Source organism: Crocodylus porosus, unplaced genomic scaffold, assembly GCF_001723895.1.
Source record: "Crocodylus porosus isolate Cpor-Errol unplaced genomic scaffold, CroPor_comp1, whole genome shotgun sequence".
NCBI lineage: Eukaryota > Metazoa > Chordata > Crocodylia > Crocodylidae > Crocodylus > Crocodylus porosus.
Window position 1 is genome coordinate 1,148,305 of NW_017728899.1, and position 14,458 is coordinate 1,162,762.

The window sequence follows — 14,458 nt, forward strand, 5'->3', positions numbered from 1 at the left end:
CGACTTCACGGTCAGGGCGGCTAGGATCTGGAACCAACTTCCAAGAGAAGTGGTGCTGGCTCCTACCCTGGGGGGCTTTAAGACAAGGCTAGAACAAATACCTTGCTGGGGTCATTTGACCCCAGAACACTTTCCTGCCGTGGCAGGGGGTCGGACTTGATGATCTGCTCAGGTCCCTTCCAACCCGACCAACTATGAAACTATGTCCGTTTAAGAGGCTTGTCCCCTGCTGACATTACATACATAGTATGACATCCCTACAGCTTCCCCTTGCAACTGGATGCAGTGAAAAAGAAAGGTCACTGAATTGTTTTCCCCACTGCCTTCTGTTTCAGTCTATAAAAAGGTGGAGAATCTTAAAAATTCAGCCAGCTCAACAGTTTGAATCAAGCCATTCACATATTAGCCTTGTAAGAGATCATTAAGATACAAGGTTGGTAGTCAACATAATGATTTAGGATGCTTATTTTTTTCCCCCAGCAGAACTCAATGTAAAATAAATTAATCAGACTTGGGAGAGTGACTACCCTACTCATAACTAAGGTATGCCTGCTGTCAGGAGCAACACCATGCACCCTAGCTCCTCCTTCGCCCTTCCCACACTTGTGCGCTTTTAGCTCACTGACTAATCTGCCAACCAAGGAGAGACAGATGAGATTCCCTTTGTTTTTAATCAAGTGAACTCTTCTCCTTTGATGGCTCTGTATGTCACTCTTCACAAGCCCTAGAAATGTATCATCTTGCCTCAGTAGGGCCAAAGGTGCTAGCCAGGGAATCAAATGAAGGCTTAGGTCTTCTGGCTTGGTACTGCTCTTGCTAGGCCCAGAAATTCAAGCTGGAATTTAAGATGCAAGCTGCAAATAGTTGTGTATCCATAATGCCAGCATAAATGACCCTGGAGAAAAGACATCTTCTAATGAAGGCTCTGGTGTCATCATTTGGATCATTAAGTATCTGAATGATGCTAGCAGAGACTTGATGTGTTGGTTTTTATTCACTCCTAAGTCATTATTGAATATATGATGAAACACTCACATAGCTGTGTTTTTGATGATCCTTCCTTGGTCCATTTTCTGCCCAATACCATGCACAACAAACACTATGTGCCCAGTTTGTGGCGGCTTGTCTTCTAATGTAGCTTCTTCTACATAGCCTCTATGAAGTCTTGTCCCGCTACTGGATGCTGCAGAAAAAAAATACCCTCGATCAACTGTATTCCTTGATGCCTGACATCATCATATATTCTGCTAGACCACGCATCAACATTACATAAACACACAAACCATTTTGCAAATATAATACACTTTGAAAAATGAGTGCACGCAATGCCTCAGATGTTCAAAGTTGTCCGAGAAACCTTGGACAACCACTTCTCATTACACTTACCAGCCGATGTCATTTTCAGCGCGGATTTTATAATTTAAAGCCTGTTTTGAAAAAATGGATTTTCAAATATCAAACAAACAATTCATGTTTATAACAAATGACATGCCTCTATATTTCAAATATCAAACATTTAATTTTCTCAAATTTTGAAAATACTCCCACAGAGATTAGTGTATATATAAAGTTTCTTGGCAGCTGTGTTTCTAACCTATGGATACAAAAAGCATCATCAGCATGATTGATATGCAACTCCCTCATTCAATGAATCGAGCTGGGGGGAAATTTTTACTTTTCATTTCAGTGACAAAACCCAAGACCTTCCCCCCCCCTCCACACACATTTTTTCAGTTCAGTAGCTGAACGTCTAAATCAGCTATTCATGCAGCCCTAGCCTCAACATTCGTATACTGCCTTGCAGACAGCTGTGAAATCCTCTGGCAAAGTGCACCTCCATCCTCCCCCCAGGGGTATATACAAATAGAAGAGTAGTGTCTTAAAATAGGACCAGTTAGATCAAGCAGGACATTATTGTGCTGTGAATAATACCAACCCCCATGGTCACTATGTGGGGGTTCAATGGCATTCAATGATAAAAACCGAAAAAAGGTTTTCTAAAACCACCAAAGTACCATAAAATAAAGCCCTTATATTTGAAAAATGTTTAGATTGCAAAGTCAAGCACTTGCAAGTTAGGAAATACCAGATTAAAGGGTAGTCTGTGGAACATTCATTTTGCCCCATTTTGGGCAGACTATTACTGCAGCTTTCGGTGCCTCACTCAATGTGCAGTATGACTTACGCTCACTGAACGGGCAGCTATTTAACCCCCGCTCCCTTCTCATTCAGTGTTTGGCCCTTTGCATTATTCATTGAACATGGTCCATACCCCGCTCTGAATACAGTTATTAGCTTCCTCAAGGCTTATCTATCGTAATCTCAACATCATATTTTAATTCTTTATGAACATAAATGAACTAGCCCCACAACATCCCTGTGAGATGAGAGAGGTTATCATTCTCATTTTACATTGTGAAAATGGAGGCACCGATATTAAAGCCGATAGTCAACTCATTTGGGTGCCCCATGTCAGAAACCTCTTCTGTCTTTATTCTTTCAGAGAACTTTCCACTCCTAGGTTGCCAGTGCAGGTCCTCTCGACCCCTATTGTCCGTGCTCACCCGTTCTGTTAAACACCAGCGCTCTTGATTGGATTCCCCAGAAAATGAGGAACATATGTTGAAGGAGGCCTGTGTGCATTTTGATTTATGTGACCTGTCCAGCACCACACAAGAACACTAGGATTCACTTAACTTATCTGTGAAGCTGTCCTGTCTTTTTGTGCAACCCTGCCTCATTTTCTACACACCTTCCAACTTCTGCAACAAATGAGGCAGAGGCCCGATAGAAAAGTCTCTCACTACACAAGATCAATGCAGCCCCATGTTGAATCTATGTTATGTACTGAATGAGTCAAGTCCTGTGGAAAAAATGTGTGAGATCAAGTAGTTAAAGCAAATGCACGAGAGGGAAAATTTAAAGCTGCACAAGTAACTTTTAAGTTGGTATTTTGTAGCTCCGGAGTGCCTGACTTTGCAACCTTACCATTCTTTGAATACAGGGTTTTATGTGATACAAAAGCTTGTATTTAAACTATTTAGTACAATTAAATTGTTAGTCTATTTTGTTTTTAATTACAAATGTATGCAACAACTTAACAGCACTTCTCTGAGTCATTCACCCAGAAAAGTACAACAGCAAAAACTATCTACCAGTGAACCAAAGAACTTCAAACTTGACAATCAGATGAGCTCTAGAATTTTCTTCTCATAATATCAGTGCAACAGAAGCTATTAAAATAACAATATTTATGATATTTTTTACACATGCTCAGAAACATTACCTTTGGAAAACCCCAATTTTTGAGTAACAGTTCTTGCAATTTTAGATGTTGTTGCATCACTGTAAAGATACACTTCATCCACACTGTGCCAGTCCACATGATTGCGACTCAACTTTAAACTATGAACAGCTGTAGCAAAAAGGAACAACTTTTAGTTTAAATGACTAAGCAAAAATCCAGACAGAGAAGGGAAGAGGGACGCACAAAAAATACAATGACATTCTAGTATTTAAATTTAAAGTCTGTATTGCTTTGACCTTAAAACATTTATAGACGTCGGACTTGCTCATCTAGAACAACTGGGCTATTCCTTTTGGAAACATCAGAACAATTCCACTTTACTCCCTTCCCACATGGTTCTTCCTTTTAGGAATGGAGACTCCCTGACGAAAGGAACTCTTAGCTAAAAGGCAACTCATGGGGGAGCTAGTGCTTGCAAATTATTTCTTGAATCAGCTGGTGCAGTCAGATGTATACCCGTACCCCTGACGTCAACTCAAGCCTGAATGAGCAGGTACACTCATGCCATCTCTGTGTCCTGTGTGTACAGCACCTAGCACGCTGGAGCCCTTATCCATGACTGTGGCTCTCAGGTGCTATGGTAAACACACCTGCATTGGGGGTTAAATGTGAAGAACTAACAGCTAGAGTCCTTCCAACTGGGGAAAACACAGCTCTAAGCTCCACAAATAAATGTTACTGAACCAAAAATTCTCTCACCAGGACAGAATGGGGATTTTTGAGAGAGGGTCACCAGTACTTTTCATGCAGCCGGCCGACACTTCAGCTAACAGTTTCCATACACAGGTACCTGAGTGCAGCCCACTTAAGGCCCCTGACCTTGCACGAGGTTTTCAGAGGTACTCATTACAACTGCCAGCTCATTACAAGTGCAAATCTCAGATATCTTACATTTAGGATTTGCACTACTGAAGCTATAGGAGAGCAGCTGCGCTGATGGAATTAACTCTGATAGTGTCTGTCTCGACAATATTGAAGCTGTACTTTAAGAAGAGGCACCGCCAACAGCCCTGCACTAAAAACAGTATGATTTAGCAGTGTCACCAGATCTGGAGAGCCTGCATTCATTCAAAGCAGAAGCAGGGGGTATGGAGCATGACAGAAGTCGTGGTTTCTGCTCCTTATTGGAGGCCATGAAGGATTTCTTTCTACTTCTATAAATCTATTCTGTGAAAGTTTGAACATGCCTTGGACAGTTATACTACAGAGTCTAAATCTATTACATAAAACCCTGGTCATTCATAACCTTTCCTGTTTCATGACTTTGTTTCATTGCCAAACTGTAGAGGGCTAGTGCTATCAGATGATAAATTTAAAGTCAGGACACCGGGGAGGAATGAAGTAGAAGGGAATTTAAAAACACACAGTAAAAAACCACTTTATGCAGAAGTGAATGAAACTATGCAACCACTCTGGATTGGTGGCTCCAAAGACCAAAAAAAAAAGGATGTTTATGCTGATAACAGAATTGTGTATAAAAATAAAAGACAAGCCATGTAAGTTTAGGGTGATATTTGGCAAAGAACCAAAGGCATTCACTGATTTATAAAAATGGCAGTCTCATTTTAGGGCTGGTTGCTATTGTTTCAGGGAATCTTAGAATGAGGTGTCAGAAAGGAAAGGGGGGCTCTAGGCTCTATCGACATCATGAATCCTCTCCATATGGACTGCGACAAAGATGGTAATGGGATAGGAGGACTGGGGACAGGGACAAATCCCTGCACGTGTGGAGAGAAATTATTTCTTCCAAATGAAAAAAAACCCAAATCCTGCACATGTGGACTCTAGGGCCATGCTGTGGGATGAAGAAAGTTCCTGAGCAAACTGGAAATCCAGGGACTGACATGAACGCATGCCTCTGCAAAAACCCCTTCATTCAGAGGTGAGGAAAAGGGGTCAGGCAGAGGCAAGGGGTGTGTGCATGGAGGGGGGCATAGGGAAAGGACGCCTTTTGTCTTAAGGCCAGTGACGTGGGTTAGTGGAAGCCTTGGTCTCTCACCACAATAAAACCTTCCCTCCAAACTGATGGATTTTATAGGAAATCAACAAGACTACTCAGACACAATCCATTCCAACCTGGGAAGAATGGGGCATTAATGTTCACTGGTATGTTATTCTCCAAAAACTTATAGCTGAATAGTACCTGCTTCTAAGCCCCATACCTCCCCCATAATTGCTGACACTTCTCATTATATAAAAATCAATCCAAAGACCTGCAATTACTTAAGTGATAGAGCAGATATTGCTATCATCTCCTGCATGAAGAGAACTGTTACTGAGGACAGAGTTCGCAACCAAAGCAGTTGTGGCTGCTGTTACAAATCCTCTGGCAAACTTTTTAATTCTATGCACGCACCTGCAATGTGTTTAACTTTTAAACATTTAATTGTGGAACGCCCAGATGATAGTCAGGTAGGCTCACTACCATCAGCGAGGGAAAGGAAATGCAGATGCATTTTGAAACCTAAAACGAAATTCTGCTCTTCAACACAGGAAGAAAATATTAGACTCTTCTTTTGCTTATACTTAAATATATTTATGCTTTTGTCATCTACAGGAGAAGACAGGAAAACTCGGATTAAATTTAGAGCAAACTGAACTGCTAGTATGGAACTTCAAAGCACTTGCTGTGGACTTAACTCTGCTCCTGTTGAAGTTAACAGTTTATTATTACGGGTTTCAAAAGGGAGCAGACTTTAGATCCAAGACAAGTGATTCTGAAAACCCTCTTCCTCCCTCCAAACATTAACAGTTCTGCTAAGATTTCGTCTTGCTTCTGAAGCGCATCAATTTACACCATGCAAATTCAATTTTTAAAAAACAAAGGTTCTTTTTCTGTGGCATAATCTCGCTGATCCTGTATTCCACACTACTTCCCCCATCTCTTTCAAATGCCTAATGTCTTGCTTTGTTCCAGTGCTGACTCTCCTTCTAAAATACCAAGATAATACATAAAAAGGGAGAAATACATATAATGCAATTAAGTTTAAAAATCTAAATAAGAACAATTAAAAAAACCCAACAATTTAAAGCATCATTTTAAAAACTTTGAACATAATGCATGTGTTATATGAGTGACCACCCAACAATATACAGTATAAGCCTCTTCCCCGGAGCTGACATAATTTATCATAGTTTGCATCTACTTGTGATTGAAAGCTCTGGTCCCATTTGATTTGATAGACCCCATATGCAACAATGCTGCTGTAAAAATAAGTGTTTACATCTTTCATGATCGTCACAAACATTATAGCAAAGTAATCGTGTTATAAAATATTATTATTAGCTTCTATTTTCTAAGAAACACCACGGTGCTACTTTTCCTTTAAGAATTAAAATGCTTTTTCTACTCTTTTGAAAGAAAATGGCATAACTACTGTGCAAGCAGTGGAAGCGCATGGATCTAATGCATCCTTCTGACATAGGCAAACTACAGTTTAAAGCTTCCTAGGCCAGGCAGAAAACAAGAAAAAAAAAAAATCTACAATTACTGTACCTTGGGAACGCTTTCGTTTAAGACATGCAGCCTCTGTATTCTCCTTATATCCTCTCCATTTGAACAGAGAAGGGAGGGAGAAGGGAGGGAGGTAGTAGATAACTAAAAGCAAAAACACTGAGCTTCAAAGTAAAATTTTTAAAAGGGTATCATTTCTTTTTTCATTAGGATTACTGTTTCTAAAACGAAGTGGCACACGTCAATTTTTATTAATGCTTAAAAAAGGGGTTTGTAGCAAAAATGTCAATTGATGCAAGTCAAATTTTCTCTACTTTTCATAAAATATTTCTCTTTGAATGAACATGGCACTTCCAAAAAACATTAGAAGACTACAAGCACACCACAACGCAATCCAGTCTCTCTTGCCCTTTCCATTTGTGCAACTGTAAAGAATGCAAGACCCTTTAATTTTTATTTTTTTACATTTTGCAACTTCATGAACAGCTAGTGGATTCCTTCTCCCCAAAATATGGGGACACCAAGTTAGACTAGCCGACATACCCTGTTGCCCCGTTTTGTAGGTCTGTAGGCAGCTGCCTTCCACAAAGCGAGGCAGACTAATGCACACTCTGATTAGGATATCCCTTCCGTTTCTGAAAAGCACAAGAATTTCCCCTTGATGGTAAGGCAAGTCCATTATTTCTGTTACATTTTCAATAGTCTCATTTTATTCCTTAGAGGATATAAAATAAGAATATGGAAACAAATTTCCTTTGAACTATTGTGCAATATTTGATGGACTTACCTTACCATCTAGGGGAATCATCAATGCTAGTCAGCTATGGAAGGGGACACCACAAGGTAAGGGAAAGCTGCAGTATCTGGAAGAAGCTGCTCTCAGACACCTACAAAATAGGAGAACAACAGGTACTATTAAACCCAGTTTTGATAAACTGCCTGTTGTATTTTTTATGGTTCTGGAGGCTAGCTTGAAAGTGAGGTTTTACCCCAAAAAGCAACTCCATAAAAATGGCATTTTTTTATTCAATAAAACTGCTCTTTACTATGTCTCATCCAATTTCTTTAGTAAAAAGGGAAAGTTCTCACTTTTTACAAAACTTTTTAGTGTCTGACAAGCCAACATAGCTAAAATGTGTGATCAAATTCTGTGAGAAAGTGAGATGGATTCTCTATCTTTTTTTGATTCAGAAACCAGATATTTTAAGTTCAAATTACAGTAACAGTTAACACTTCTACAAGCCCACTGAAGGAGGTCTGCCTGATTTCATCTTTCATACACCTCGTGTCTATTAGTAACACTCCATACACAGGAATCCTGGTGCACTATACTGGCAAGATGTTCCTACTGTGAATGCAACCATACCAAAATACTGAACTTTGTACTTGTGTAGTAAAACCATTCCTCATGAGCAAAAACAGCTCTCGGTAAAAGTGGTGTTTTGCTGGCATAATCATGTCTATACCAGGGGCATTTATCATCACCCAGCTGTGCCAGTCAGGCACCATACCCCCCTAGGTCCTGAACTAACACGACTGTGCTACCAGAAATCTGCAGCCTAGGTCTCACTTGCATTAGAGTTACAGTTGTAGAAATCCAGTGTATGAAAGAGGAAAAATAAGCCCTTTGAGGCTGCACTTGTGTACTGAGTGGATAAACTGGTCTGCACAGTATGTTACTACCTAATGATTATACAGCTCTAAAGAAGGACATCTCTTTACTTTCCAAGGCTGAATTTGCTAGGTTGGCAGATACATGCCAAAAGACTGAACCTTTATAAATGTATTTATGAACTGAGAAAATTTTATCTGAAATCACTATGGCAAAGCAAACCAAGTATCCCCCCCAGTGCAATTTTTACAGAGTCAGTTTTTTGGAGTATAGCCACATTTAAAGTTGTAAAAACAATAACAAAAAAACACAATAAAGGAGGTTCCTTACATGCAACTTGGATTTTGGAAAACATTGTTTTGGAAATTGAACATTTCAAGTGATAGTCTCATAGAGTTATTTTCTCCATTTCTGATCAAATACAATGGTATTAATTTGTATTCTTTGCTTGTTTCCAAGTAAATTTAACTACCAGCCTCACTCCCTTCTAACTAAATATGAATATACATGGGAAAAAAAAAATCACAGATCAAAGGTCACAGATACCGACATAAATGTGATTAACATGCAACAGTTAACTGCAATGCGTTCAGAACAGCGGTGCCCAATCATATGGCCCTATATTTGGATTACAAATGTAAAATCCTTTCCCCATGGTTTTGAATGGAGGTGTCTGAATTGGCTGTTACTCCATGGAGCAGATTGGGGACATAGACTCTTCAAATGCCTCCCTCCCACTCCTGGTGCTGCCACCCCAAGAGCACCTTGAAAGCACAGTGCACTATGCTATGGCCAGTCCCCCAAAGCCTTCCCAACTCTTGTTCCAGGTACCAAGCATTGTGAGAAACCTGCTCAGTAGATATTAGGGGTTTCTGTATCCCTGTGACTCTTGGATGGTTTTAGATCTCTTTGTGATCTCAAGGGCACAGAAACTGCTCCAGGGTACCGTGACCATTTGCTTTTGAAAATATCAAGTCAGGCCCTCAGTTTGGACATCACTGTTCTACAAAACAAGGAGAGAGAGACCTTCTTTATCCTGTTAAAACAAACACTTGAAGTTAGTAGTGCATTTAGCTTAAAGACATTTTAAAAACCTGCTAGGACCAGAGTTCTCCTATAAGACCTGCAGACAGCACATTTAAGCCACTAAAGAATGAAGCCCCCAGGGTGTTTTTAGATAAACTATTGTTAAACCCCGCCTCTAAACTCTTAGCTCAAATCCTGCCTAGTAAGAAGATAATTTCTGAATGCAGTTTTAAAATGTATTTTAATATTGTACATTTACCCAAGTACAGTCAATGATGTAAGAACTTACAGTTTTTGTGCTGACTTCAAAACCATATTCAGCTAAAATACTGCTGCACAGGACACAAGTGTCATTTCAGCCTCCCTCAACAATTTCTCCATGTACTAAGGACTTTTTATACTGTGATCCTATAAATATAGTTACTGGGTATATACAGTACAAGAAAAGCCAGTATTTTCTGGGGGGAAAAAGACTTACACAGACACTGTAGACCTGAATAAAGAAATAACAAAAGGCATTTTTCATATTGTTTGTATTCGCCATCTATAAATATGTGGACACTTGAAACTAAACCACTTCCTTGTTTCAAAGCAACTTCGTCTGCCATTCTATATTCAAGCTAGTCAAAGTGTTGAATTAATGCACACTAAGTTAGAAAGCGATTCATCTTTTAGAAAAAAAAAAGGACGAACAAATCTGGTATGGAGAGAAGACCACAATGATATAGATTCTACTGCAAATACTGAAACAGTGGATTTGGGGACCAACAAGCAAGCCTAACTGTGTTAATATAAATGCCATAAAATGTCAGAAGAACACATCTGTGTTTTTATTTATAAAAAAAGTGAAGCATATTGTTTGGGGTCTTCAGCAGTCATCCGGAGGTCAGACACTTAAAAAAAAAGGCAAAGCAGCCAAAATGTCAAACACCACTTTTTATCTACCAAGTCTAAACATGTGCTTCGATTGTAGCCTAACATTAAAATCTAATATAAAAATAGCTCCCAGCAGCAAATTTTTCCCTAAATCTGCTAATTTATTTTCATGACTTGCATTAACTAACAGCTAGACCGTGGGAGTGCTTTTCTACAATGAGGCAGTCAGATGAATGCAGTCAAACATCCTACCCTCCCTTCTGAAGTGTGATTATTAAACGGTTGCATCAATTGGAGCATTAGACAGGTTCGTAGGCTGGATCAAGCAAAGCAATTCTAACTTGCCCAAGACCTACTACCAGTCCATTTAAAAAGGCCCTACATCAATCACAGACATTTCCTTGGTGAAGTACTGGAATCCAAGTGCAGAAATAGGGTAAAGGAATTGGACTCGGGTTCCTCTCTCCTAGGCAGCAGGATGCTTTGCAAATTAAGGAAGACACTGATTAGGAAAGTGGCATTTATGCTATGGCTCTGGGGAGGACAGCCTTTCAAAACTGACGTCCGTGGAGTCCACCGTAACAATTTTCTGCTTTTCCAAAAATGCAGCAAAAATTAACTCAGCAGCATCTTCCACTGGCACTTTTTGGAGCTAGCATCTATTGATATGCATGCTTTTCCATTTAGGAAGGGGGAGCGGCATCACCTGGCCAATACCCAAGCAGTACTAATTTACTGTATGCACTGCCCTGGAGAGTTACAGAAGAGGAGAACACTGGCTCCCTGTTAGTTCATTTTCTGCACAGAAATTGGTGGAGACTGACACAAAAGCCTAAGAAATGGTAAACAGATGCATCTCAGTCACTAAAATAAAGAATACAACAGGACGCCCTGTTTTAGACTGAATTTTTAGATTGAATTAGAGAGGGGGAAAAAAGGCCTGCTCTTGATTTGGAAGTAGAAACAGAGAACGAAGCCACATCCTGTCTATAGGAAGCAAGGTGGATTTCTGCCATCAAATTCTTCAGGCAGCTGCTGCCATCCAAAACAGCCTTGGGATCAGACCCAGCTGTATTATTCAGATGGCTGGTATCTGGTACATGAGCAAAGTGCTTCTTTCACAATAGGGACTAGGTTTTTATGCTAATATTCCATGCAGTATTTTAAGGAAGTAAGGACATCTTATCGGTAAGACTTCCCTACAGTAATCTGCCATTAAAACTTTACTGTGAAGTTGGCACATGACGCCTAGTTCCACATAGTCTCAGCATTAGCCAAGTTCTACAGTATTCTCAATAGCCAGTACCGCTGAGAGAGATAATTTAGATGCCTATTCTACTCTCAGTTAGTGCTAATGACAGCTACATACGAGCCTTGAAAGAATAAAGACCACTTAGTGTAGTAGGCAATTATAGAAAATTGTAGCAGACATACACAAAACATTTAAAGAATTTATACACAATGTACCTCTTTCTATTTAAGTACTTTTAGATCAAACGAAACCAGTTAACAGTTTCCAAACCTTTCCACCCCGCAGTGCTGTTTTGGAACATAGTAATTATGGATGCATCTGATTGGTCACATAGTAAGTGGCATGTTTCAATATCAGAACTACTTTCCATTGCTTACTGTTCATTATAATGATTTCAGATCTCCCTTTTGGGCAGTAGTGTTAACCTGCCTTAAAAATCAGCATGCTCTATATTAAAGGTTATATTATATAAAGAAAAAATGACAAGGAAAATAGAGTACAGTTTATTGTACTTGTGACGATAGATTTTAATATAAAGATAACGGTGCTTTGATTTCAGCCTCCTTTATACATCCAAACTGCCTCATTGTCTTCCCCTGTTCTTTTGCCTTCTCCTACCCCCAACAACGAAGCCATCCTTCTGTCCAAGGGGTTGACTCTTTTTGAAAAGAATTTGAACTCCATTCCTCTGGTGCGCTGGAGATATGAACACAATACGCCCCCTCCTTCCCAAGCACTTCCACCCCCTAGACAGTCCCAGCAGCAATCACGTAAGGCTACTGCTATGTGAAAAGTGCTTTATCTACAGGGAACAACCTGTGTGCACTAGCGAAGCATAGTGGCAAGGCCATGCTTTGTACCACTATAGTAAAATCAGCCCCTACAACTGAAACATGCTATTCCAGCAAAAGGGCAGCTTTGTCAGTATAACTGAATCTATGCATTAGAAGTGGTCTGTTCACACAGCTACGTCAGCCAGGTATTCTCTCTCCACACCCGGACCACAACTGTGCCAGCAGGGCACCATAGAGTAGGCCCAGCCCCAGGAGATTTTTCAAGGGGCACAGAGGGAAGTCAGCCATCCAATCTGCATTCAGTGGAGTCAGGCACTTAACCCCTTCCTTGCACCTCTGAAAATCCTTCTCAAGTCAGCAAATGGCACAATTTAGTCTTCCTTATAGCAGTACAAGATCTACCAACAAGATGATTCAGGATATTATGTTCACCATTGCATTTTCCTCAAAAAAGAATCTGCTCTACTACTTCTCTATGAGCACCAATACGCACAACAGTTCTGTGCTCCGACGCATGCTAATTAACACGCATCAGAGCAGACTCGATTAATTGAGTCTGCTGGAGCATGTTAATCAGCGCGCTCCAGCAGCCTCCGTGTCACATGTATTCAGTATTCCCTCTTTTCAAAATGGTGGTGGGGGTGCTTTAACTAAACTTCGTCAAATGAGCTTTGGTTAAAGCACTCCCACTGCCATTTGGAAACACGGGATGCTGAATACATGTGATACTGCGGGCGCTTTAAATTACAGCAGTTCTCAGAGCTGCTCTAATTAAAGCATTCCCCCCCCACCCCACAGCAAGTGTAGAGATGCTCTATTTTATCAGATTCAACCACTGACTGCCTCTTCCTGTTGTATCCTACTCTCATTTATTAACAAGTCCCAGCCTGCAGTGTTTAGCTTCTGATGAAGCCCAGGGCCACACCCACTTTTTCAGGCACCCCCACTTTCCATAACCTTTAGAATATATATTCCACTTATTTTACAATCCTTCTAGGATGCATTTGTTTTTACAAAAACACTGCCCAAAGGCTGGCTAATTTGTATTTTGAGGACTTGGTAATTGTAGTGTTTGGGGAACCTATAAAATGGCACACAAGGAAAAGTGAAACTGGAGAGTTAAAAATATTGAGCTTTTGTTGTGCTGTGCTTACCCAGAACAATTCACTCTACTGCCTGTCATAAATAAGTCAATCGTAATTTCAGAAGGGTATTTTTAAAAACATGAAACAAATTTGACTGAAGACCCCATGAAACCCCAAGTGTTGTGGTCTCAGTCTGGCCATTCAGATATGGGGATTTTCATAACAGAAACAATATAGAATTTGATAGAACTAAGCCACTAAACACCCAGATTGAGCCAGAATGGAAAAATGAAATATGTGACTTGTGAAAATGATGTACCCGCAAGGCATAATTAAAGTCAATTAGAGGGAGTTTATATTGAGATCATCAACACTTTTCTTCGCCCGTGAAAAGAAAATTGCAGTTTCACTTAAAGCTTTTTAATACAATAATGAGTAACAAATTAGTGTCCGAGACAAAATGGGGACAAGACCAGAAACATACCTGTAAGTTCAGCTTTAAATTGAGTGATGCTAACAAGTACTGCGATTCTGTAAATCCTAAAAACTAACCAACTATCTGGATAGCCTGAAATTTGTGAACGCAGACTGAAGCAAATGATGCCTATGCATGCAGAATTAAAAAGAGAATGGAAGAATACACCAAATATTCATCTTACTTAAGATAAAACACCTTCCACTGATATAAACAATGGTCCAGGGAATCTTACCCTCTTTCCCGTCTACGGGTTTTGATATTTCCATATCAAAGTTCTCTTGCACTTGCTGGCCTTTGAAACAGGTGAGATGTTCCTGCTCTATTAGATTACTTTCTTCCTCTTCTAGAGGCTGCCAGGTCCCGTCAATAAACCACTGTCCACGCATTACAGGGATTTTTTCCGTTTCTAAAAAACATTAAACGACAGAGATCGAATTCAACACAGCAGGACCTGATAATGAGTAAAATAAAATATATATATGTATTTTAGGATAAAATAGGAGTTTTAGGAAAAGTTAGAATATGACTTCTGGAATCTTAATTAAAGTAACTGCAGCTGACTCTTTAGTTGGGC

General features: G+C 39.9%; 1 protein-coding gene across 1 annotated transcript in view; it reads right to left on the reverse strand.

The window, feature by feature from the left end:
- Positions 1 to 14,458, reverse strand: part of DDHD1 (DDHD domain containing 1) — a gene marked incomplete at its 5' end in the record, with an annotated part of 92,713 nt that overhangs the window by 61,111 nt on the left and 17,144 nt on the right. Inside the window, 4 exons of the mRNA XM_019556593.1 lie at positions 1,036 to 1,183; positions 3,287 to 3,415; positions 6,804 to 6,905; positions 14,117 to 14,290. Coding sequence (XP_019412138.1) covers positions 1,036 to 1,183; positions 3,287 to 3,415; positions 6,804 to 6,905; positions 14,117 to 14,290 — 553 coding nt within the window. The remainder of the gene's footprint in view (positions 1 to 1,035; positions 1,184 to 3,286; positions 3,416 to 6,803; positions 6,906 to 14,116; positions 14,291 to 14,458) is intronic.